Genomic DNA, 25,471 nt, shown 5'->3' on the forward strand with positions numbered 1-25,471 from the left:
TCCTGTGGAAGCAGAACTACTCATGAGGCCAACTTTCAATCAGAAGGGTCTTTCTGTACTAAAAGGAGCTCCCATTTCTTGAGGATGAGTGCAGAAATTTAGTTAAGAGGATGGTCTTTGCATTGTTTACGATAATATATTATTAATAATCAAAGTGCTACAGAGACTGTTTAAATTGGTATGCTTAGATGCTATGCTCATAAATAGTTGAAGAATATTCAAATATAGCAATTGATGTTTACAATATAATAAATTAAAAAATGTGTTTTGTAAATGAGATGTTAACCACCATTAAAGACCTGTGCCTGCCTTTCCTTCATTCATACCCTCCTTAGAAATTTCCAAGTCTGGGTCGATTTTTTAAAAAAGATTTTTAAAAATTTATTTTTAGAGAGAGGAGAAGGGAGGGAAAAAGAGAGGGAGAGAAACATCAATGTGTGGTTGCCACTCATATACTCCTACTGGGAACCTGGCCCACAACCCAGGCATATGACCTGACTGGGAATCGAACTGGCAACCCTTTGGTTCTCAGGCCAGCACTCAATCCACTGAGCTACACCAGCCAGGGCTGGGTCAATTTTTTATTATGCTTTTCACTCCAGGTCCAGATCCGAATGTTATCACTGAATGAAGCCACACTACCATGCCATTCGATCATCAGTGTCTCTTTTTCTCACTGCCATTTCCCACAAAGATAGTGCCAACATTTGCTTCTCTCCTCCTGCCTGTGGTGCCCTTCTGCATTTTTCACATGACAGGACCATTTAAACTTTCTTTTGATTGTCTACTTTATGACCTATATCCTCTAATTCTTTGTGTATCTTTGTTAATTGAAAAATTATTCTGTCTTACAATTGTTTGTTAACAAGCCATATTTCCCTTGACATTTTTGATTGGAGGGACCTTTCTCGTTCATTTTTGTGTCCTGATGCTTGAAGTCATTCTAGATGACCACAGACTATTGGTGGTCTCTTGATAGTCTACAGTAGATATGGCTAGATACTGGTCGGCTCCAACAAGCTTTCCTACAAGCTTCTTTTTTGATTTTGGAAGCATATTTGAACAGTTGAAACCCCAGCAGAATTGCTGTGTGGTTTATAGACAGATTTACATGATCAGTTATTTTGATATTGAATGCATTTTATCTGAAGCAGTAGAAGTCAGTGTGAGTGCGAGATTGCAGAGCCATTATTTCTGGATATACTGTGTTTTTAGCAGCATCGCTGCAGGCGAGTGGGATTGGTAATTCTTTGATAGTCACATCTTCTGCTTAAGGATTTTACATTTATACATATTGAGTTTCTCATTGAACATAGGCTAGTGGGAAAATTGTTTTGAACTAATTTTTAAAATTTTCTAACAGTAAAACACTAATTTGCATTTTTCTTATTAGGTATGAATATTGGTAATACAATGATAGACACAATAGCCCAATTTTTGCTATTGATCAAGTGTTGCAGAAATACATTTATAGACCTGAGTAACTGAGTGTTGTGTACAGTTTTCTTTAAAGCATACGTGCTTAACAATCAATGAAAAATTGATTGTTAAGCACGTATCAATAAAAAATATTTCTATTATAACATTCTTTTCCATTTTCTCCCTCTTTTTAGGCCTTATTGCTACGATCTCAGAGTACCCTGGTAATAGCCGAGCATGCAAATGATACCCTAGCACCCGTTACATTAAATGCCATCACTGCAGCCAAACGTCTTGGAGGTGAAGTGTCTTGCTTAATAGCTGGAACCAAATGTGACAAGGTGAGAAATTTTTAAGGTCAATCATAGCAAATATAATCTCCATCAAGAGACAGGGAAAGATGGCAACAGAGAATTATGGTGAGGACTGTAACCCAAACTGGGCTCTAATCCTCATTAAATGGCCAATGTCACAACCATTACTATGTGTGAAAAAAACTAAGTTTGCTCACTAAGCATTTTATCTTTTGAAATGGGGTAGAATACTTGATTTAGTTCCACTGGCACCATCATGTGCCATCAGGTACCAAGTAGAATGATAATATTTGAGTCCCCTTAAAGGTTAATAGCCGATTCCTTTTTTGTATTGATGAATATACTTGCTAATTGCTTTTAATTCCTGAAAGTGGTAAATCTGGACAAAGTTCCATGGGTGTTACTTTTTAATTGGTATAAGGAGGCAAATGGAATTAGTACTATGCTTTCCAAGTGATGGTCTGTGTGAAAAGTTCTTCGTTTTTGTTGTTGTTGGAATAAGACAGTGACAGCTTTGTAAACTAACCTTTGGCTTGCAGGGTCTGTAGCACTGGGCTGCAGGGCGGTTGAGATCATGCTTCAGTAAAGCTTATGCAGCAAGAGCCTCCAGTTCCCACCCACACCACACAGCAGTTGCTGACTGTGGCTGGGGGCTTGGACCTCAAAGGAAAAACTCCAAAGACAGTATGTTTCTTCATCTTTTTAGACAAATTTAGTTTTTATGAAATGGCATTGATGCAGACCATGTGATATAATGAGATTCAGAATGCTAGTGTCACATCTAATTTCTTACATGAAACTGATACCTTGAAAGAATGTATTCTAGCCAGTCTGGGGTTAAATTATATGGATTTCTTTTCCTAAAGCGTGCTAACAGCCACTGAATCTTATATCATTGATACTAACTGCAGTGTATGATGATAGGGCTGTGGTATCTTTTTGGTTGCCTGGCTTTCAGATATACAAGTTCTGGGTTTGATTGTTTATTTGCTGTGATTTTAATTAGTTATTCTAACATTTTAAAAATATTTGAAGTGCTATTTTATTTATACTACTTTGATAAAAGTCAGAGCTGAAATCACCTTCTGTTGAGTTATAATTTTATTATCATGTCATATTCTATTCTTAAAAAAAAACAGTCAGTGTCTGTATGGGAAGACCGTTCATACCATAGGCGGATGCCAGTTCCATGCTGTCTTATACAGCTATTTGGCATAAGCAGCAGGTGATGTTTCTGTGTAGTGCCAGAAGCTTTTGCTGATAATAAAAAGATGGTTTTGCTAGAACAAAGTAGTCTGCCAGTGAGGTACTTGTGCACTGCATCCTTTCCTCGGTGAATATTGTTGAAACCTTACCGTCCTCTGAGGAGGGGAGGCACGGCCTTTTATGCCTGCTCGTCAGTGAATCAGCGCGGAGGTAAACAAGAAGACAGAAGACTATAATATGACCACTGTATTTCTGCTGAAGCAGAAGCCAGCCATGCTGCAATTAAAGAGACTAGAAGAGGAATTCTAATTGCCCCTGTACGCAGGTAATCTTGAGTGGTCAGAAGGCTTTCACAGAACCCCAGGAAAAACAAGGAACTAAAATCTGTACCTTCATTATAGAAGAATATATATAGATAGGCAGGAACTCAGTGGTTGACAATGGACTGATATAAAATTTCAGTCTCACCCAGATTCATCAATTTTAGATTTTATTTATTTTTATTTTTTAGAGAGAGGTGAAGGCAGGGAGAAAGGGAGAGAAACATCAGTATGGGAGAGAAACATTGATTGGTTGCCTCTTTCACGTGCCCCCTCACCCACCCAAACAGGAGACTGGGCCCGCAACCCACTCATGTTCCCTGACCAGGAACCAAACCAGCAACCTTTTGCTTTGAGGGCTGATGCCCAGCCAGTCGAGCCATACCAGTCATGGCCATATTTGCTGATTTTAATACCAGGAGAAATTATTATTGCCAAATAAAGTGCCATGGGCTGTAGACCAGTATGGCTGGGTCCTCCTGTCCTTTACCCCTAAGAAGCCCTAAGTCTGAAATGTGTTGGCTGTGTTGTTATTTTGAGAGACAAAGAGAACCTAACCATTGCTTCATTTCACCATTTCTAAAATGATGAACTTGTACTTGCATTGAGTGAAAGGTAAAGCACGCAGTTGACGACTAAATTTGAATAGAGAGCTTTGTTGATTTTAGTTTATCAATTAGTACTTTTTTTTGGTTAAGGTCAGTTGGTAGTAAGATCAATTGACATAAGATTTCCTTTGTTAAAGAATATTTTTTATTCATAAGTATCCCTTTTTTGATGAGAACAATTTTTACAGTTGGCCATTAAGGCTTTATGCTCTGTTGTTATTTGTAGTGGTGGCTGTCTTTGCATCTTTCTGTTCGATGGATAACTAAGAACTTTTAAAATCATAGGTGGCGCAGGATCTCTGCAAAGTAGCAGGTGTAGCAAAAGTTCTGGTGGCTGAGCATGATGCATACAAGGGCCTTCTTCCAGGTAAGTTTTTCCAGTGGAAAAATGCAATGTTTGAATGATTCTTGAATGTATGAATATGAAAATGTTATGAAATGTATTTAACAGATGTGTTTGATTCTCAGAGGAACTGACACCATTGATTTTGGCATCTCAGAAGCAGTTCAATTACACGCACATCTGTGCTGGAGCATCTGCCTTCGGAAAGGTGAGCAGATTGAGGGTGTGGGCCCTGCTGTCACTGCCCAAAAGGGTTAGGTCTCATTGTGCCACAGCTGTACAACAGACCATGTTCAGAGAGCCAGTCCTGTCTTTCTCAGTCAGTGTGGTGGTTTTGCTAAAATTTATTCCAAGATTTTGTTACGACTTCTGTGAAAACATGATCTCCAGGTTTTCAAATTTTGTCAGAGACATCTCTGTTCTTTAAAGATTTTATCATAATTTATTAGAATGCTACTTCCGTGTTTTAAAATTTTGTCATGGACGCTACTTGAAAAGATTATTTTCTTTATGAACAAGTTGAACCATCTCTGTGTCTTTGAATGTCATTCAGTCACCCGTCTTAAGAGATAGTTTCTTTAGGTGGCTGATGGTTATTTAGAAAGGCCAAATTCTATCAATATCTACTTGGAGAATTAGGGAAGGGCTGTGTGGGGTCAAAGGCATTCTTAAGGTTAAAAAAAAAGCTGTAATCTGATTATGTGCTTTCTGATATGCCTGAGAAAGAATGGTGTACATGAAGTTTTTCTTTAAAAAAAGGGCAAGGTAGGGGGAGCCCAAGAGAAGGGCTTTTGTTGGTGGGTCTCTCTGGGGCTGTGGGTGTTACTCCAGCTTTCTTTTCTTTTATTCTCTTGTTAATAAGCTGCAGTTTTTAGTTTTTACTTTTTAAGATTATAAATTCAGTTGTGAACACATTCTTACTATAAAGGATGCATACAGTATAGCAGTATGCAGAGCAAAGTATCAAAGTCCCCTTCCTTATTCCTGACTTCCTCTCCCCTCTTCACAGTGTACAAGTGTTAACAGTTGTACATTCTTTAGGCCTCTTTCTATGGATTTTAAAATTATAATACAAGTGTAATTTTTTTTTTACTTCTAAAATTGGTCTAGATAACATGGCATGAATTATTTTGCAACTAGTGGCTTTTAACTAAGAGTATATCCTGAAAATATTTGCTTATAGTGGGGCTGTCTTTTTTTTTTAGGCTCATAATATTCCGTATTTAGCCAAGGATGGATAATTAGGTTGTTTCTAATGTTTTTCATTTATAAACTTTGCTGCAAGGAAACATCCCAGTATGTGACATCTAGATATTTTCTTATTTACTTATTTAATTTATTTTTGTATTATATTTTCTTCCCATTACCATTTATCCCCCGTTATACCCTCTTCCACCTCCAGCTGCCCTTCTACCCCGAAGACAGTTCCGGAAGTGAAATAGCTCAGTCAAAGACTGCGCTTGTAAACTTTGGGCGTATGTTGTTAAATTGCTCTCTTAAAAGGGTTTCTGTTTGCACTCCAGCAGGCACGTGTGAGAGTACGTTGCCCGAACTTGGTGCTGTGCATTTTAACATTGCCCCTATATTGTATTTTTTTTTAATTTTGCATTTCTCCAATTGATAGTGAATCATGTTTATTTATAGTTTTTGTTCATTTTAATTTTTCATTTGAATTTTCTTGATATGATATTTTCTCTTTTTCATTTACAGTCCTGTTTAATTAATCTTAAATGAGAGTTTGGGTAGGAAGAGATAAGCTCTTTCATCAACTAACCATGCTGAGTGGCACTAACAGTGAGCTCCCCACACACTGGCCTCTTTGCTTGCAGAATGGGTAGTGTCTGTGAACGTTTATCTGTGGCACAGCATTCGCTTCTAGACATGAACCGTGTAGGGGCCTCACCCAGTCACCCAACATTACTCTCGTCTTTTTTTAACTTTTAGAATTATAAACTTGAACTCGTTAAAATTTTTCTTCTCATGTTAATAGAATTTCTAGGCAATAACAGAATTTTTACCCTACAATGTAAACATATGAATTTAATAAACGATTGATCTTTAATTAGGTTGTCGCATTGTAGACTATCCTAAGGTTTTCAGTTTTCGTATAGGGTTTAGTAATTGATAAGTATGATGGTTCCACAGACATATATGACATTGGGTTGGTCATTTACCTTCCTGAATTCTGTTTCTTACATATGTTAAATGATGTAGTTTGACCAAGTGATGTCTAAGATCTACCAACCAGAGGTGTTAAAAAATGGAATGGCTTTTTTCTGTGGTAGGTTTCTCTTTCCCTGGGGATGATTAGGGCAGAAGCTTGACATCCAAACACCGACCTTTAGGGTGTTACAGATGAGCCCTGAACTAAAAGATCTTTGTGGACCACTCCATCTCTGGGAGTTTTGATTCTGTGTGGGATGACTTAAACAATTTCAGCAGTCTTGAGTTTCTGTGATGACAGTTCACCTAAAGATTGTTAAACCAAGAAAGAGCATGTGTCATATCCAACTAGCTAGATTTAAATACGCAGGCCTTGACTGCCGTGTGGTGACATGGGAATTCTGAAAGCAAGGGGCACATGGTAGTAGCTGGTGCTGCAGCCTCTGAATGCATTTGGAGTGAGACAGGTCATCAGATGAAGCCACGCAATTGGCTCTATAATAACAGTCCTTCACTAGTGGCGGTCTTGAGATATGTTTTTATATTTGTATTCTGGAATTTGAAAATCGCTCATCTTTTTGTGCATGAAAAGAATACTCTTGACAGTTACTGTTTCTCCTTCCCTGAAACTATGTGGCCGAGCCTGTTGAATAGTGGAGAGAGACGTCTGTTTACTCTCCACCCTCTCAGGACGGTTAGAGGGAAGATCAGACCTGGAAAAACATACGCCTGTAAGCACTGTGGTAAATGTTTTTCAAGGTGTGCTAAGATCAAACGAGAGATAATGGGAGTGCAAAAGATACTAAATTTCAAGCAATTTAGAAAGTTCTGAAACTTGAAAAAGAGACGCAGGCTGCATAACTGAAATGGGTGAGAGGCCCTGCCCAGCGGGGCAGCAGTGCTGCCGTCTTGTTTCCTGAGCAGCTAGGGAGACGGTCAGGGAGGGTTAGGGAGCTGGCTGTATGTACTGGCAAAGTCGGTTTGTTTGAGAAGCAGGTGTCTTCTAAACCTCTTATTTACAAAGTTAGAACTATGTTTACTGTCATGTTCATTGTTTTCTCAAACCCCTTCTTAAAAAATAGCTGACATTTTAAAAAATTAGTCCTTTTTATTCCTTTTTACCCATCCTCACCCTCTTCCCCTTTGGCAAATATCAACACCCCCCTCTGTATCTGTGGGTCTCTTTCTGTTTTGTTTATTCATTTGTTTTTTAGATTCCACATGTAAGTGAAATCATAGGGTATTTGTCTTTGTCTGTCTGACTTCCCTGAGCATTTAATGTATTGTTGAATCTTGTTTGCTAGTATTTTGAGAATTATTACATCTATGTTTATCACGGAGATTGGCTTGCAACTTTATATTTTTGTAATGCCTTTGTCTGGTTTTGGTATCAGTGATGCTGGCTTGCTGGAATGAGTTTGGAAGCTTTAAATCTTTGTGTGTGTGTGTGTGTGTGTGTGTGTTTGTTTTTGAATTATTTAAGGACAGGTATTGAAACTTCTTTAAGTGTTTGGTAGAATTCACCAGTGAAGCTGCCCAGTCCTGGACTTTTTTATACGTTGGCGGTTTTTTGATGACTGCTTCAGTTTCATTGCTAGAAATCAGTCTGTTTAGATTTTCTATTTCTTATTGGTTCAGTTTTGGAAGGTTGTATGCTTCTAGAAATTTAACCACTTCTTCTAGATTGTCAAATTTGTTTGCATATTATTTTTTGTAGTATTCTTTAGTGTTTCTTTGTATTTCTTGGATATCAGTTGTCACTTTTCTTTTAAGATTTGATTTATTTGAGTTTGTGCTCCTTTTTTCTTGATGAGTTTGGTTCAAGGTTGGTCAGTTTTTGATCTCTCTTGTTTTCTTAGTCTCAATTTCATTTATTTCTGCTCAGATCTTTATTATCCTTTCTTCTCACTTTGTGCTTTGTTCTTCATTTTCTCGTTCCTTTAGATGTAAAGTTAGATTGTTTGGGGTTGTTTTTTTTTGTTTGTTTCCTGAGATAGGCCTGTATGCTATGAACTTCCCACTTAGAACTTATTTTTCTGTGTCACATAAATTCAAACCCTTTATTTTCTGTGATATCTCAGTGTTTTTTAGTTGTAGTTTTATTAACCACAGTACTTTTCAGTAGCTCTGCTACCCTGGTTGAAAGAAGATCACTGTATAATGTAAGTAACAAACTGAAAACTAGGAAACCTTTCCTGTTAGAAATGTGACAGCAGGGAAATTGACTCAAGCTGCCAACACTCGTTAGCATCAGGTTATATGGAACCACTTAGTGGATGTGGCTCAGGGACACAGAGAAATAGAGGATATAAAACCTTTGCTCTTGGGGTGCTTAAAAATTTAGTTGAGGACCATACAGTATGTGTGTTACAAATTATTTTAAAATGGTACATGTTATTGCCATTGAAATAGTGTAATTGTATGTGCATGTGGAAGGATGCAGAATAAAGGAGTAATTAGAAGGTAGTCCTGGGAGAAACCTGAGAGAGAGAGGAGTTGGGGCTAAAACTTGAATACTGTTGTAGTGAGAGTTTGCCCACTAGAGGTGGAATCATCCGCCAACTTCAGGAGATGCCACGGAGTGAGCTCTGTGGAGAAAGCAGTGCAGAATTCAGCTTTACTATTTCATCTAAGAGAATCTTTCAGTCTATAAAGTACGAATATTCAGTTTTTGCTAACCAGCCCTCTCTGTGTGAGAGCCCTAGAGCCTTAGAATTTTAGGTTAGAGCCATAGGGGTTCTCTGCCTCCCACCCTGAGGTGAGGTAACTGAGACCTGGGATGGTGTGGCTTTCCCAGTGGTCCCTGCTAGGGAGAGCAAAGTCATCACCTATATCCCTTCCAGAGATGTTATGTGTGCACAAGGAAAAACACATTAGTTTTTGTTGGTTTTCTTTTACCTACCAGGAAGGCTGTGATTGCATTCCATTATATGGATGATTTATAATCATATTCCCTATTGATTGATATTTAGGTTTTTTAAAAATGCAATAGTTATTATTTCAAAGGTGAAAATGTGTGCTTTGAAATCTTTTCTTTTTATACATCAGGTAAATGTATATAAGTATATTCTTAGTACTTGAGAATTTTACTATTCTTTTAAATGTTTTTCTATCTAAATTCATATAACTGTCACACTTTGTAAGCGATGTTAATTAAAGCAAATATCTCATAATTTTTTTTTAAAGATTTTATTTATTTATTTTTAGAGAGGGAAGGGAGGGAGGAAGAGAGAGAGAGAGAAACATCAATGTGTGGTTGCTGGGGGTCATGTCCTGCAACCCAGGCATGTACCCTGACTGGGAATCGAACCGGCAACACTTTGGTTTGCAGCCTGCGCTCAATACACTGAGCTACGCCAGCCAGGGCAATATCTCATAATTTAACATGTTGAGTTAAGGTGGTTGATTAGTGTAAAACTCATAAACTCTTACTGTAGTTAGAGTAGTGATAGACTATTTAACCTCAAATACTATTCAGAAAATTGTGCTTGAAGTTGTATTGTCTAAAGATATATGTGAAATATAAAATGTTTGAATTAAAATTTCTACAGGATTTGCATTTATAGCCATTCAGCAGCATAGGTGTGTGTAACTTACACTTATTGTGCTTTTAGAACCTGCTGCCCAGAATAGCAGCCAAACTTGATGTTGCCCCAATCTCTGACATCATTGCAATCAAGTCACCTGACACATTTGTGAGAACTATTTATGCAGGTGAGTACCCAAGGAAAATAATTAATGTTATATTTTCATAAATTTTAAAAGCAGAAATTAATCTCGAAGTTAGGTTTTTTTGTTTTGTTTTTTTTTTAAAGCCATATACACTTGCTGCTAGATCATGGCAGGACATTCTCCTTGATAGATCCACAGCACAGTTTTTCCTGGTCAGTTTATGGGGTGAGATTTGTCCAGTGATCAATAAACACTAGATTTACTATTCACTATATTTTGTAAGTGGCACCTGGAAAAAAACTTTCCCTTTAAAAAAGAGCATTCTCAGTTATCTTTGCTGCTTCTCTCCATTTCCATCAGCATTAAGAAATTCATTTCTCTGTGTCTCTAGTGGTTTGATCTTTTGCTGAGCACACTGGTCTCTGGTGGGGCTGGAGAAGGCAGTGAATTCTTTCTGAGTGAAGTGTGTTTGAAGATAAATGGTCCCCCTCAAATTAGATCTTTCATTTTCAGTAATGTTTAAGGGAAAATATTTGGTCATAGTTTAGGTCATTCTTAATATGATTGCTAATTCATAAAAATGTCTCAAAACCTTTAAAAATCTTGGCACATCATACTTGTTCTTTATGCCCGAGCATGTTTTCACCCCCCCCCCCCCCCCTTAGCATACATAGTAACTTCATTCCTAAGTTGTTGCAGCTCATTCTGTTGAGTTACTGATTGTGTTGTTTTTGAAGAAGGAAGCTTTTCTTTGTATTCTTTTAGGAAAAGTGTGCCGTATTAGTGTGGCTTCCTAGTCCGGTTACTTGTTTCTAGGCAGGTCAGCACTTGTCTTACTTTTAAAGACATCAAGGTTAAACAAATATGTACTGATATGTGTCTCCAGTGTTATGGTCTTTTTTTTCCTATGCTTAGTAGAGGTGGAAGACAGCTGGATCGTGGTTATTTCTGTCTTGTCTTTGCAAAGTAAATTCTGAACCAAAGAAATATTTCTTTATTGTCTTCCCTGGTTGTGTGTGTGTATACGGTTTGTTTGTTTGTTTGTTTTTTTAAGTAAATTGTGTATTTCAGGAAATGCTTTATGTACAGTGAAGTGTGATGAAAAAGTGAAGGTGTTTTCTGTCCGAGGAACAGCTTTTGAAGCTGCAGCAACAAGCGGAGGTAGTGCCAGTTCAGAAAAGGGTGAGTGTTCATTTGCAGTTGTATTTGTTTTTGTTTCTTGTTTTTCAGTTCATAGGTTAGATGAGAGGTGATCTAATTTCTGATGGAGAGTACTTGAGAGCTCAGTGTAAATGATGTTCCTAATCTCATACAAAATTAAGAAATATTTATAAAGTCTTTTTATATATCATTCTTTGTACTAGGATAGCTGCTTTGGTAGATTGAAGGGGTGGGAGAAAGAGAGGGTCCATTAGGATTAATGTGCTGTGTTGGTATTAAGATTTTTTGCCCTCTCTCACTGCTTCCTGTTACTAAAAATTCAGGAGATTTAGTATTGTGGAAGAAAGTAATACTAAATGTATAGAGAGTGTTATACTTTAACATATACATTTAAAAATATATTTTTAGTAGTTTATTGTATTTTTTTTCCATTTTCATTTATACCACCTTATACCCTCTTCCACCTCCACCCACTACCCTCCCACCCCAACATACACAGTATCTTATGTGAACTGCAGAGGCAGACGGGGTCATTCCAGTTTTACAGGTAAACTCAATTAAATGACTTTTCAAAAGTCATACAGCTGATGAGGTGTGACGGCTGGACTCTAGTCCCTTTAGGTCTTTCAAAAAAATCAAAGAGAATGAAAGTGGGAGCACAGAAATTTACAGTAACTAACTTAAATTTCATGGAATTAATTCTTTGTGTACTTCTCTTAAAATTGGTATTATTTTAGAACCTGAATTCATAGTCATTTTTTTGTTATGTATATCACGTGTGTAGCATCAACTACTTCCCCGGCGGGTGTATCAGAATGGCTTGACCAGAAATTAACCAAAAGCGATCGACCAGAGCTAACTGGTGCCAAAGTGGTGGTGTCCGGTGGTGAGTGAAATTTATAATGGATTAACTTAGAAGATGATGTCAACCTAAAGTACTTCAATTTTATTAATATTTATTTTGTAGGAGCACAGATTTTTTTTCAAACATAAAAAGTATATCAGTTGCAAGGATTCCCACTTACCGATAAGGGAAATGGAATCATTAGCTTAATACACAACTTGGGCTTTCTGTTGCAAAGCTGTGTGCCTAGCACCAGGGGGAGCACTCTGTAAATTTCATCAGCTTTGCCACTTGATATATCTTCGTTTTATTGACTGACTTCCATGTTATTCTGAAGTGTATGGTTGGCTCTGAGTCATAGAAAAATTGATGGGAAAGTCAGGAGCGTGTTGTGTGATTCCTGCCCTTCACACAACTTTGGAGAACTTGCAGTGTGTGCACGTTGGTCTCTCTGAATAACTCTTCGAAAATTTCTTCACATTTAGTATCAAAGCTGTGAATATTGCACAAGACTTACTTTTTTGTATATCATGCTTTTTAAGGAAAAAACATGAAATTATTTAATCCCATCTTTCCAGTCAAGAGGGAGGCATAGGTAAACACACATCTCCTCATACAACTACAGCAAAAATTACGACTAGATTTCCAGTCAAGATGACAGTATAGGCAGACATGGCTCACCTCTTTGCACAACCATGTCAAAATTACAACTAAAATATAGAACACATTCACTCAGAACTGTCAGAAATTGAGTTGAATGAAAGTCTGACAACTATTGAATTAAAGAAACCATATCTATCCAGACTGGTGGGAGGGGCACAGATGTGGAATAGGCCGGTCCTATACCTATGCATGGTGGATAAAAATTTGGGAGGGATATCTTGGGAGAGAGGAGTCTCAGCCACACACTAGCCCCGCCCCCCGCCCCCCAATCCCTGCCCAGTGTTTTAGTGCCAGAAAGGTAAGTCCCCACAACTTCTGGTTGCAAAAACTGCTGGGACCCCACACAGTTCCCCTTAACCCACACATGGACTCACCTCCTCAGACTTATTCCCTCTGAGCTCCAGGACCTGGGTAGCAGCATAAAAGGCACCAGGGGAATATTGGGAGAAACCCAAGTATTTAGCATCAGGTGAGCGCAGGCCATTGTCCCTTTTCAAAACCCTCCACCCACAGAGCTGGCAAGCTAGTGCCGCATCTGAGACTCCATTAACCCGGCTGACACTGTTTGACTCCCCCTTGGAAATCCACAGAGATTCCCACCCAGTTTACAGGCCCACCCAAGCTGTATTTCCATGTGAATGGCTGGCCTTGGCTGATGCTGCACAACTTCCTGAATCCTCTTGAACAAGCAAGAGCTGGCCTCAATGAGTCCTAGGCCTGGTACTAAAAGCAGCCAGCCTAGATTCACAGCCTGGCTTTGTCTGAAAATCTCCCATCCCAGCACAAGTAGCAGCCATTTCAGATTGCTTTATAGCTCAGGCAGGGTGGTTCTGGGAAAACCACAGGTGGGAGCTGACCTTCGCCCTATACTACCTGGGAAACCCCATGGCCAGTGCACCCAGTGGACAGCTACAGACCACATTGGAGGACCACTACCCTGCCCTTGCACAGCTGATCCTCCATGGAGGGTGGATGTTGGTGGTCAGTGGTCATAGCCAATCCTTGCAGCTGACTGACCTGGGTGAATCCCTCCCCTTGATCTGCCAACAGCAACCAAGGCTCGACTACAAGAGGAGTGTGTACTCAGCCCACACAAAGGGCACACCTTGAACACCCAGCTTAGGTGATAGGGGAGGCCGGACCCTATAGGATACCTACTACATTGGGCCACATTACCAAGACATGGAGTTATAGCAGCTCTACCTAATACATAGAAACAAATACAGGGAGGCTGCCAAAATGAGGAGACATAGAAACATGAACCAAATGAAAGGACACATCAAAACTCCAGAAAATGAATGAAACGAAATGGAGGTAAGCAATCTGTCAGATACAGAGTTCAAACACTGGTTCTAAGGATGCTCAAGGAATTTAGCGAGGACCTCAACAGCATAAAAAAGATCTAGTCAGAAATAAAGGATACACTAATTGAAATAAAGAACAATTTATAGGGAAACAATGGTAGAGTGGATGAAGCTGAGAATAAAATCAATGATTTGGAACATAAGGAAGCAAAAAACAATCAGAACAAGAAAAAAGAATCCAAAAAAATGAGAATAGTATAATCAACCTCTGGGACAACTCCAGAGGTCCAATGTTCACATCATTGGGGTGCCAGAAGGAAAGACAAAGAGCAAGAAATTGGGAAATCTGTTTGAAAAAATACTGAAAGAAAAATTTCCTAATTTGATGAATGAAATAGACATGCAAGTCCAGGAAGCACAGAGAATTCCAAACAAGATGGATGCAAAGAGACCCACTCCAAGACACATCATAATTAAAATGCCCAACGTTAACAATAAAGAGAGAATCTTAAAAGCAGCAAAAGAAAAGTTGGTTATCTACAGGGGAGCCCATAAGACTGTCAGCTGGTTGCTCATAATAAATAGGTTTCAGGAATGTTGAACAGAGGTGGATGCAGGGCAGAGGGGGATAAAAGGGAGAAAAGAAATGGGGGCAATTATAATAGCATAATGAATAAAACATACTTAAAAACAAAATGTCAACAAATTCACAACTATCAATAATTGAATCTAAGGAACTAAACAAACATGCTGCAGGACAGGAACAGAACCATAGATGTGGAAATCTTTTGGAAGGTCATGAGTACGGGGGGAAGGGGGAGAATGGGCAGAAAGGTGCAGGGATTAAGAAGCCTAATTGGCAGGTACAGAATAGGGGGTATTAAGAACAGTATAGGAAATAGTGTAGCCAAAGCACTTGCATGCATGACCCATGGACGTGAATTAGAGGGGATTGCTGGAGGGAGTCAGGGTACCAGGTGGAGGAAGGCAAAGGGGGGGAAATTGGGACAACTGTAATAACATAATAAAATACATTAAAAGAAAAAGTAAATGTTTAACAGTCTGTCAAAGTAAACATCAAACAAAATAAGCTTGTAAACAGGCTTGTATTGACAAGGGTCATTGAGAGGAAGTAATTTAATATTTTGAAAAGATATATCTGACTTGTGTAATCACTTCATTGGGTGTCTGTTCTGTGCCAGGCCTGCTGCAAAATGCTGGGGAAGCACAGAGGGAAAAGCAAGGCTTCTGTTAAGGAGTTGGAAGTCTAGTGGGATGACTTCCATTCAAACAGTAAACAGCTTCTGTCATTCAGCAGTGCTTTGCTGAATACTCTGGGTGTGGCAGTGACCGAGATAGATATGGATCCTGCAGTTCAAGAGTTTTCGTTACAGTGGGGAAGACCAATGATATAATTAGTTACCTGGTCAGTTAATTAACGACAGTATTGAGTGCTTTACAGAAGTGCAGGAGCATCACTGGGGGAGTCAGGAAGAGCTTCTTGGTGCAGGTGGCATGAACTGTGACAGTTGTGTTATGCGAGATCACTCAGGTATACAGAGTTGCAAAATATTTATAGAATGGCATTTATATTTGCCTAATTTTTTTCATCTTTTTTTTTTAAACAGGTCGGGGTTTGAAAGAGCGAGAGAACTTTAAGTTGTTATATGATTTGGCAGATCAACTACATGCTGCAGGTAAAGTTGTTTCCCTTAGTAGAAAAATGTTCCCTTTTTGTAGGAGATACTTTTCTTCATTATTTCACTTATCTCTGTCACTTAAGGCGGAAAATTATTTTACTTCTTTCTCTGGTTTTTATGGTCTCTCTCTGAAACAGTTTTTCTTAGTCTCCAAGTATTGAATGATACAGCACTCAGTGAGGATATGATACATTTGGCCAAGTCTTAGTTACATAAAGAATTCCTACAGAGACAATAAAAAGACAAAACACCCAGTTTTTTAAATGACCAAAAGACTGAAATGTCTATGTCTAAAAACATTTTATTAAAACACAACACACATACAGGAAACCACACAAATTACAGATGTACTGCTCAACAGCTTATGAAAAGGTGAATACAGCCATGTTACCTAGGACCAATATTTTAAACGCACACCAATCAGTTTCTGTCCTCACTACTCCACTAAAACTGTCCCAAATCACTGAGAGATTGGTATAGATTATGAGAGAACATTTTTATCCAGCAGCTGGTGAGGGTGGAGTTTGCAGTTAGCTGAGATGGGTAAGACTCCAAGTGACATGTCATTTCCAGGGAGGGATCAGAAGTTCAGTTTGGAGCATATTGAGTATTGAGACGTCTAATAATAGATACCCAGGTAGAGATGTTAGTTAGGCAGTTGGTGTAGGAATGTGGAGCCCATTGGGAATCAGTTGCACTTAGATGGTATTTGAAGCCATGAGACTGGATGAAACCACCAGGGGTAGTGTGTAGGTAAAAAAGAGATCCAGGACTAAGCCCTAGACGTTGTAATAAGAAGTAGGGGAGAATGAAGACCAAAAAGGTAAGTCAGGCAGGAAAACCAGGGCAGAGAGTTTGATGTTTGGAATCCAAGGGAAGTGTTTCAGGAAGGGAAAGAGTGATCAGCTATGTCCAGTGCTGCCAATAGGTCAAGGAAGATGGGTTCTAAAGGCAGTCACCTAGAAAGAGGAAGTCAAGGAGACATTGGACATGGGAATTATCGAGAGATATTGGTAATAGAAAGGTTGGGGATGTGGCTATGGGTGTGGCTGAGGTCGCATGAAGGACAAGACAACCGGAGGAGAGTTGTTTGTGAACTAAGATGCCAGGGTGTTAAAATCTCCAAGAATTAAGACTAGTACCTGAGAAAGTGACAATGACCCAGAAATGAAGGGGGGTTTGAGCTAGCGGTTGAGAAAGTAAAGCCTTACTAAAATGAATTTCCCACTGTACTATATCAGTAATCTTTTTTTTTTTTTTACAATTATCACTGAAGACCCCAACTAGCTGAATTAAAAAAAAGGCCAAAAGGTTTAAAAAGAACAAATTTTTCTTCTTTTAGTTGGTGCTTCTCGTGCTGCTGTTGATGCTGGTTTTGTTCCCAACGACATGCAGGTTGGACAGACAGGAAAAATAGTAGCACCAGTAAGTACTGCAGTAAAATATGTTATACAGAGTATATGGGGGAAGGAACAGGGGTGGGCAAAAGTAGTTTATCAGTGTGAGTATGTGAAACACAGAATTTATCCTTATATTATTGCTCGTTACTTCCTGTGTTATTTCCCATACCGACAGCTGTAAACTTGCTCTGTGCACTTAGGCAGGGAGCCATCTCCACAGGGAATGTGTTTTTTTCCCCCAAGGCCTCTGATTTCTTGGTCTCAGTGACATGCTTAGCTGTTCTTAAATCCACTGTTGTTTTTCATATATTTTTTAGAGCACTGGGAATGTTTGTCACATTCGTATTACAACACCAAAAATAAAACTGGTAGAAGCGGCATTTCAGTGTTAATTAGACTTCATAAGTTCACATGAAATTTATTTACCATAAAGCCTGTTGCAGCTGTGGGTTGCAAAATTGAGTCTTCTATATTTTAGTCTAACATTTGTAAAATGTAAACTAATAAGCTTAGATTAATTTTGAAACATAACATTTTTCAAAAATTAAATGTTACTGCCATACAAGACAACAAATACTTGTTTTCCTTGTGGGTAACAAGGAAATCGTTGGGATTTCAGACATCAATTTATTGGATGATAAGTGAACTTAGAGACATAACAGTTGTAACTGTAAAGCAACCACTATTATACTGAGAATAAACCGATTAATCTCTATAAACATGAATATTTATATATTAAAACCTACTACCTTGAAGGTTTTTAGAAAACACACAAGTACAGGTACATTCTAATCGTTACCAGAGGGATGATTTCCTCCAAGTCCTGCAGCCACTGGGAGTCTGCTGCACAGTTGCGACAGGGATGGGGGAGAGAACAGTGTAGTGTTAAGTGAACCAGCCTTGGTCGTGCAGGCCCCCGGGAGTGTCTTGGGGCTTCCAGGAATGTCAGACCGTATTTTAAGAGTCACTGACCCTAGAACTTCGGATTATAAACAATGAATCGCATGTGTGGAGATTGTGGATTTGTTATATTCCTATAAGGACATTAAATTTTTTGTTGTAGCCGGCACTTAAGTTGGCAGAACTGCAAACCCGGTCTTCTCTTCCGGTCCTAGCCATGTGGCTTAGAGGCCACCTTGCACATGTCTGATGCAGGGGTCGGCCAGAGTTTTGAGCAGTGTGCGGTTCTCCTTCTGGGATTTTTTCCTCACTTTCCAGCTAGTGTGGCATCCACAAACGGTCCTCTGTGTATTTCCTCAACTAAAAAGACTCCTGGTTTCTATCCAGAGTGGCTGCTTTCTGATTGTTTTTCACGCCCTGTGGGAAATCGGCAGATGCCTCAGGGAAGAAGTGAAGGTGTGTGGTAGGCTCATCCTGTGCCTCCCTCCATGCGGAATGCTGGTCTCTCAGGTGCTGCCCGTCTTGGTTGATCTCCAGTGTACTTAAACAGGCGCTGTGTGTATTTTAATCAGGTTTCATAGTTTTCTTCACAGGAGAGTTAGTCTGATAGGAGTTATTCCCTCAGGGCTGTGAGGAGTCCTAAGGCCCAGAATTGAATGCATTACTTCACATTGCCCTGACTAGTACAGAGTTGGATTATCTTCCTAAATATTTTAATTAATGCTACTTAATATTGTATTAGGTTCTTGGCAGCCACAGCCCACTGTTGGCGTGTATTACATTTGTGCACGTCCCAAAGCTCTGTCTTCTCTCCCGCACACTTTACTGTCTGCTATTAAACCATGTCTCCCTTGTCTATTGGTAATGCAGTGTTTCTTTGTGTTTAAAGCTGTGCACAGTACTTTCATTTGTCTTTATTAAACTTGGATCAGTGTTCTCTGCTGGAAGCCTCTTGTTGACATTTTGTAATACTGAGAAGCATTACTGCACATAGTGAGAAGTTCCCTATTTCCTTAAGTAAGGGGACACATAAAGGCAAATTTTGCTATCCTCACAAAATAATTTTTCTTAATTTCTTGAGAAAACATGATACTCAAAAAATTCAGTTACATTTAAATAAAAATTTACTAATAAAAATGTAGTTACATTTTTATTTTTTTTTATTCTCAACCGAGGACATTTTTTCATTGCTTTTAGAGAGTAAAGGGGTGGGGGGAGAGAGAGACACCAATCAGTTGCCTCCCTCACTCCCTGACTGGGGATCCAACTGCAACTGAGATACGTGCCCCGACCGGGAATCGAACCCATTTTGGTGTATGGCAAGATGCTCCAACCGAGCCACACTGGCCTTAGGCTAGTTACACTTCTAAATACATTTAAATACATTTTTATTTTATCATTCATATCATTCTATATGTATCATACCCATATGGAAGATTATTGAACATGTATACATGGAACAATTCCTGGTATGTTTATGGATTCATGCTCCCTGTAAGAATTCCAACCCAGTCATAGGGAACCACTAGTCTAGAGCTTAGTGTTGCAACAAAGACTTCATTCCTTTTTATTTTCTTTAAAGATTTTATTTATTTTTAGAGAAAGGGAAGGGAGGGGGAAAGACAAGGAGAGAAACATCAATGTGAGAAATATCAGTTGGCTGCTTCTTGCACGCCCCCTACTGGGTGGCCTGCAGCCTAGCATGTGGCCTGACTAGGAATCAAACCAGTGATTCTTTGGTTTATAGGCTGGCACTTAATCTCACTGAGCCACACCAGCCAGGACCACTCCTCTTTGTTTTTTAAATTAACTTTTAATTTGAAAATAATTCAAACTTAAAAAAGCTTTCAAAATTAAAATAATACTGTTTGTGGTTTTGATTTGCACATGGACCTGTTTGTCATCTGTATGTCTTTGGAAAAATGTCTATTTAGATTCTCTGTATAATTTTTAATTGGGTTATTTGTTTTTTGCTATTAAGTTGTATGAGTTCTTTATATATTTTGGGTATTAACCTCTTATCACATATATAATTGGCAAATATTTTCTCCCATTCATTATATTGCATTCCATGTTTTTGATGGTTTCCTTTGCTGTGCAGAAGCTTTTCGTGTGATGTGGTCCCACTTGTTTGTTTTGCTTTTGTTGCCTTTGCTTTTGGTGTCAAATCCAAAAAGTCATCACCATGACTCACATCAAGAGGCTTGCCAGCTGTGTGTTCGTCTAGAAGTTTTATGGTTTTAGGTCTTAGGTTTAAGTCTTTAATCCATTTTGAGTTAATTATTGTATATGGTATCAGATAGTGGTTGAGCTTTATTCTTTTGCATGTGATGGTCCAGTTTTCCCAACACCATTGATTGAAGAGACTGCCTTTTACCCCATTGTATATTGTGGCTTCCTTTGTTGTAAATTAATTGACCATAATGCATGGATTTATTTTGGACGGTCTTTTTTTTATTCCATTGATCTGTGTGTTTTTATACCAGTACCATAATGTTTTGATTAGTATAGCTTTGTAATATTGCTTGAAATTAGGGAGCATGATGCCTCCAACTTTGCTCTTTGTCAAGATAGTTTTGGTTATTTTGGGTGTTTTGTGGTTCCATACACATTTTAGGATTGTTCTATTTCTGTGAAAAATGACACTGAACTTTGATAGGGCCTGCACTGAATCTGTAGATTGCTTATGGCAGTTTGGATATTTAAACCATATTATTCCAATTCATGAGCACAGAATATCTTTCCATTTATTTGTATATTCAGTTTCTTTAGTCAGTGTTTTACAGTTTTTACCTACTTGGTTAAATTTATTCCTAGCTATTTTGGAGCAATTCTAAATTGGATTGTTTTCTTAATTCGTCTTTCTGATCGTTGTTAGTGTACAAAAATGCAACAGATTTCTATATATTGATTTTGTGTCTTGCAACTCTACTAAATTCATTTATTAGATCTAACCTTTTTTATTGGAGTCTTTCAGCTTTTCTGTGTATAATAATGTGTCAACTGCAAACAGAGGCAAGTTTACTTCTTCTCTCCAACTGGTATGCCTCTCGCCCCACCTTTCCATCCTAACTGCTGTGAGGACCTCCACACTGTGTTGTACGGAAGTAGTGAGAGTGTGTTTCCCTGTCTTGTTCTCGATCTCAGAGGAGAAGCTCTCAGCTTTTCACTGTTGAGTATGATACCAGCTGTGGGCTTGTCCTATTTGGCCTGTTATGTTGAGGTATGTTCTCTCTATAGCCACTTTGTTAACTATATGATTTCTTTATCCTTTTTTTAGTCCTTTGGTTGCGAGATTCAACCATTTTAATGCAGGTAGCATTTTTTCATCTGTTTCCTTTACAGTATCAGATAGTCTACAGGGCTTTAAACAAGTACTTTAATGGGAATAAACAGAAAATATGCTAACCATACATGAGGAATGCAAGTAATTCTTAGCTAATAACCAAGGCCATTCAAAAATGATACTCAGCTGACTGAAGACTTGTGGGGTGACAGTTGCTGGTGAGTCGGGGGTGTTGGGGAGACCTGGTGAAGGGGGCTCACATTCAGATCCCAAGAAGTGGTGGACAGTTTTCTTCTTGCTTCCTGGGACTCCAGAGACACATGCTGTGAATCATTGTCCAAAGCCTTGGATTAAGTAGTGAAATAAAAATTTTGAATAGCTGTCTTTTGGGGTTCCCATTATTTGTGGTTACACAGTGTGAACATGAGATAGGGTCTTGTTAGGAAAGCAGCTGAGACACAGTTCCGAAGTGGATGGGACAGTCTCTGACTCGTAAGCACCATAAGTGTGCACTCATGAAAATTCATCGTGGGCTGTTTTGTAAAATTTGATAATGACTTCTGGGTTTAAAAATACAATTTGTAATACTCAGATAGCAAAAATTCTTCAAGTGAGGAACATCGGATGTATAGATTAATTTGGGGAGAGTTGACATCTTTGCAATATTTAGTCTTCTATCTGTGACCATGGCTTTATTTCTCCATTTATTTGATGGTTTCATTATTTATTTATAAAGGTATATAGATAGGAATGCAATTGATATTTGTAGATTGCTCTTATTTTTCTGTAGATTCTCTTGGGTGTTTTTCATACACAATCATGTCTCTGGGAAGAAGATATTTTGTGTAATTTTCTTTTCTTACTGTGTCAGCTATGGCTCCCAGGACATTGTTAAACAGAAGCGGTGATGATAAGCATCCTTATTTTCAAGGAAACCCCTCTGGTGTTACACCACTAGGTATGAACCCTGCTGTCTGGTTTTGATAGATATTCCTTATCAGATTAAAGAAGTTCCCCACAATAGACTGGGTATAATGGTTAAAAAGGATTAACAGTTCGGACTTCTGGCCAGGTTGCTGGAGTCCAGCTCTTGGTGTTACCACCTGCTTGCTGTGTGATCTTGGACTAGTCACTTCACTTCTCTGTACCACAGTTTTCTCAGCCATAAAATGGTGATAATAGTCTGTATTTCATTTGGTAGTTGTAAAGATTTAATGAGTTAATATATGTAAAACACTTAAAAGGTATCCAGCATAGAGTGCTATCATGTTACTATTAAAAATCCTTGTTTGCTAAGAGACTTTTTTTTCCTTTGAAATCATGAACAGATATTGTAGAATTCTTATTTCTTTAACTGATGTCTGATGGTGTTGTTGGATTTTGTTAGCACATTAATATTTGTTGAGCGTAATACGGTGTCAGATTTAGGTTATGACTAGAATTTATTAGTATGGCTTTTTAATCTTAGCTAGTGGTACTTCCTGGTTTACCTTTTTTTCTGGATTGTGTGGACATATTGTTGATAACTTCACCTTCCTAACCATCCAGACATAGAAGCATATTGCAGTCATTGCAAAATTTGTTACCTGTTGCCAGGGAAATGAAGTTTACATTTATTAGGGCATCTTCTTTGTGGTAGTGTATTACTTTGTCTACATTTTGGTATTTTACTGACAAATTAGTGTGCCATTAATAATTCTGATAGTAGCTGAATAGTTACTGGATGAAGAAGCAGTTTTGGGAGAATTTATCAACAGAAGAAATTTTGATTCTGGGGTCCTGTTTTGAAAATCCACTCATGTTGCAAAGTCTATGTAGGAATGAACTTTATGGAGTTATTTGTATACAGCAGGGGCTGAATTTATGGACTGCTTTTGACTTGCTAAAAAGCTACAGATTGACAGCCCCTTTCATACTGCATTATCCAGCTTGGCTTTTAACTCCCAGAGAACTGGGTTCACAAATGGATGCTCTTATTCCTTTGGGTTTGGTGTGGAAGCATTAAATTGTACTAAAATATTCATATGTGAGTGCATTTAGCTGAGAGCAATTGATGTTCTGTTCCCAGAGGGCAAGGAGAAATGCTGCATGGACCTGCGGTCCGCAGAGGGCCCCGCACGCCCTCCTCAGAGGGAGTCGCACGGCCTGGGCGGCCAGAGCCCTCACAGCAAAGCTTCTGAAGGCAGAGGGGAGTCGGGGGACTTAGGAGCAGTGGTGTGGGTATTTACATAGGTTTTGTAGTAGTTAAAAACTTATTTGCTAAAAATTAATTCTCACTGTATCTTTGAGTTCTAATTTTATCTTTGATTCATTCCTTAGCTAATTTTTATTAGACTGATTTCTCTAAACATTTTTTCCAGAGGGCTATAGCAGCGAAGTTTTTGGTACAAATTTTAATTTTATATGCAAAATGGTAATGTAAGTTTTGGAGAGCTTGCTGAATTCTTTTTACATACATAGTAACTTTAAAAGCATTCCTCTGGTGTGATATAGACGTGTCTTGTCAATCTAATGTAACAGCTGGCATGAAAATCAGTAAGAGCAGATAAAAAATCTTTGTAGTAACTATTTTTGTGTAGTAACTTGAAAGGAATAAAACTATTCTAAATTTTTATTCTTATTCTAACTGAATTTTTGTTTTTTCCATATAAAAGCTAATTTTGTTTTCCCATGAACAGCTTCAGTTGTAAGCAAGCACATGCACGTCAGAGAACATAAAACACCGGACTGGAAGGAAGTGTTTGTTCAGTGGATCGCCGATCACTTAGCATATGCAGTTCCGTCCCTTGTTCACTTTAGGGCCTAAGATACGAGTACTAACATCTTACACAAAAGAACATTTTACTTAGCTTAAATTCTTATAGCTTTAGAATGTGCTTCAAGGAATCTTGAATTTCACAACTCTGATTGGCTTTTTTTTTTTTTTTTTTTTAGAACAGTTTTAGATTTACAGAAAACTATTGCAGTTCATACAGAATTCACACAGATCCCGTGAACTGTAGGTTTGATACACTGTAGTATCTGGTTTCCCTACGGCTGTTATGGTTGATGTTGTTAAATATTCTATGAACTATTTTTGATAACTGTCAAAACCACAAGTTTCTAGAATTAAGTTTTTTGAAGATGAAGAATTATGTGAAGGTTTCTGACAGACTGATAACTTCCTAATGACTTTTTTATTGTGGTGAAATCTAACAAAAATTTTCCATTTAACCATTTTTAAGTGTACAATTTAGTGGCATTAATAACATTCACAACGCTGTGCAACCATAGCCATCACCAATATCCATATCCAGAATTTTTCATCACCCCAAACTGAAACTCCATACCCATTTCGCACTAGAGCCCCTCCCTCCACCTCAGCCCCGGTCGTCCCTAACTTGTTGTACATGTCTGTGAGTTTGCTTGTGTTATTTCATAAAAGAGGAATCATATGATATTTGTCCTTTCATGACTGTCTTATTTCATTTAGCGTGTTTTTGGATTTCATCTGTGTTTTTTTTAGCATGCATGAGAACTTCATTCCTTCTTATGGATGAAAAATGTCCCAATAATATTCCATAAACACTTTGTTTACTAATTCATCTGTTGGTAGACGTTTGAGTTGTTTGATTTTCATCTTTTAACCATTGTCGGTAATGCTGCTGTGGATGTTCGCACACGGATACCTGTTTAAGTCTGTTTCAACTCAACATCATCATCATCATCATCACATTCATTCATCAACCGCTTTAGGTTCTACATTTAGGGTGTGGGATTGCTGGGTCATATGATAACTTTATGTTTAGCTCTTTGAGGAACTTCCAAACTGTTTTTCTGTGGTTGCTTTGTAGCTTTCATGAGCTCCTTGGTACAGAAGTTACCACTATAATTTTAGATGAAACATCAGGAAAGGCTGTGCATAAGCAATGCCTACTCTTCCTAGTAATTTTGGGAAAATGGCAGCATGGTAAGGGAAGAGAATAGTACTTGCAATCCAGGTTCTGGTATGAGCTGTTCTTGGGCCTCAGTTTTTGTCACTGATGAAATACAGAGATTGCATAGATGACCTTAGAGGTTCCTTACCACTCAGAATTCTATACTGATATATATAATTTAGCATGTTCTAGCCGACTTGGATCAGTTGAAAAATCATACTGGTAAAAATATTTGATAGTCAATGTTTTAT

General features: G+C 38.3%; 1 protein-coding gene across 1 annotated transcript in view; it reads left to right on the forward strand.

Annotated features, from left to right (window-relative positions):
* ETFA (electron transfer flavoprotein subunit alpha) overlaps positions 1 to 25,471 on the forward strand; it is a 48,663-nt gene that overhangs the window by 6,228 nt on the left and 16,964 nt on the right. The window contains exons 2-9 of the mRNA XM_028502401.2: positions 1,614 to 1,760; positions 4,153 to 4,234; positions 4,336 to 4,418; positions 9,988 to 10,087; positions 11,117 to 11,227; positions 11,991 to 12,092; positions 15,646 to 15,714; positions 17,060 to 17,142. Coding sequence (XP_028358202.1) covers positions 1,614 to 1,760; positions 4,153 to 4,234; positions 4,336 to 4,418; positions 9,988 to 10,087; positions 11,117 to 11,227; positions 11,991 to 12,092; positions 15,646 to 15,714; positions 17,060 to 17,142 — 777 coding nt within the window. The remainder of the gene's footprint in view (positions 1 to 1,613; positions 1,761 to 4,152; positions 4,235 to 4,335; positions 4,419 to 9,987; positions 10,088 to 11,116; positions 11,228 to 11,990; positions 12,093 to 15,645; positions 15,715 to 17,059; positions 17,143 to 25,471) is intronic.

The sequence above is a fragment of the Phyllostomus discolor genome, chromosome 12 (assembly GCF_004126475.2).
Source record: "Phyllostomus discolor isolate MPI-MPIP mPhyDis1 chromosome 12, mPhyDis1.pri.v3, whole genome shotgun sequence".
Classification (NCBI taxonomy): domain Eukaryota; kingdom Metazoa; phylum Chordata; class Mammalia; order Chiroptera; family Phyllostomidae; genus Phyllostomus; species Phyllostomus discolor.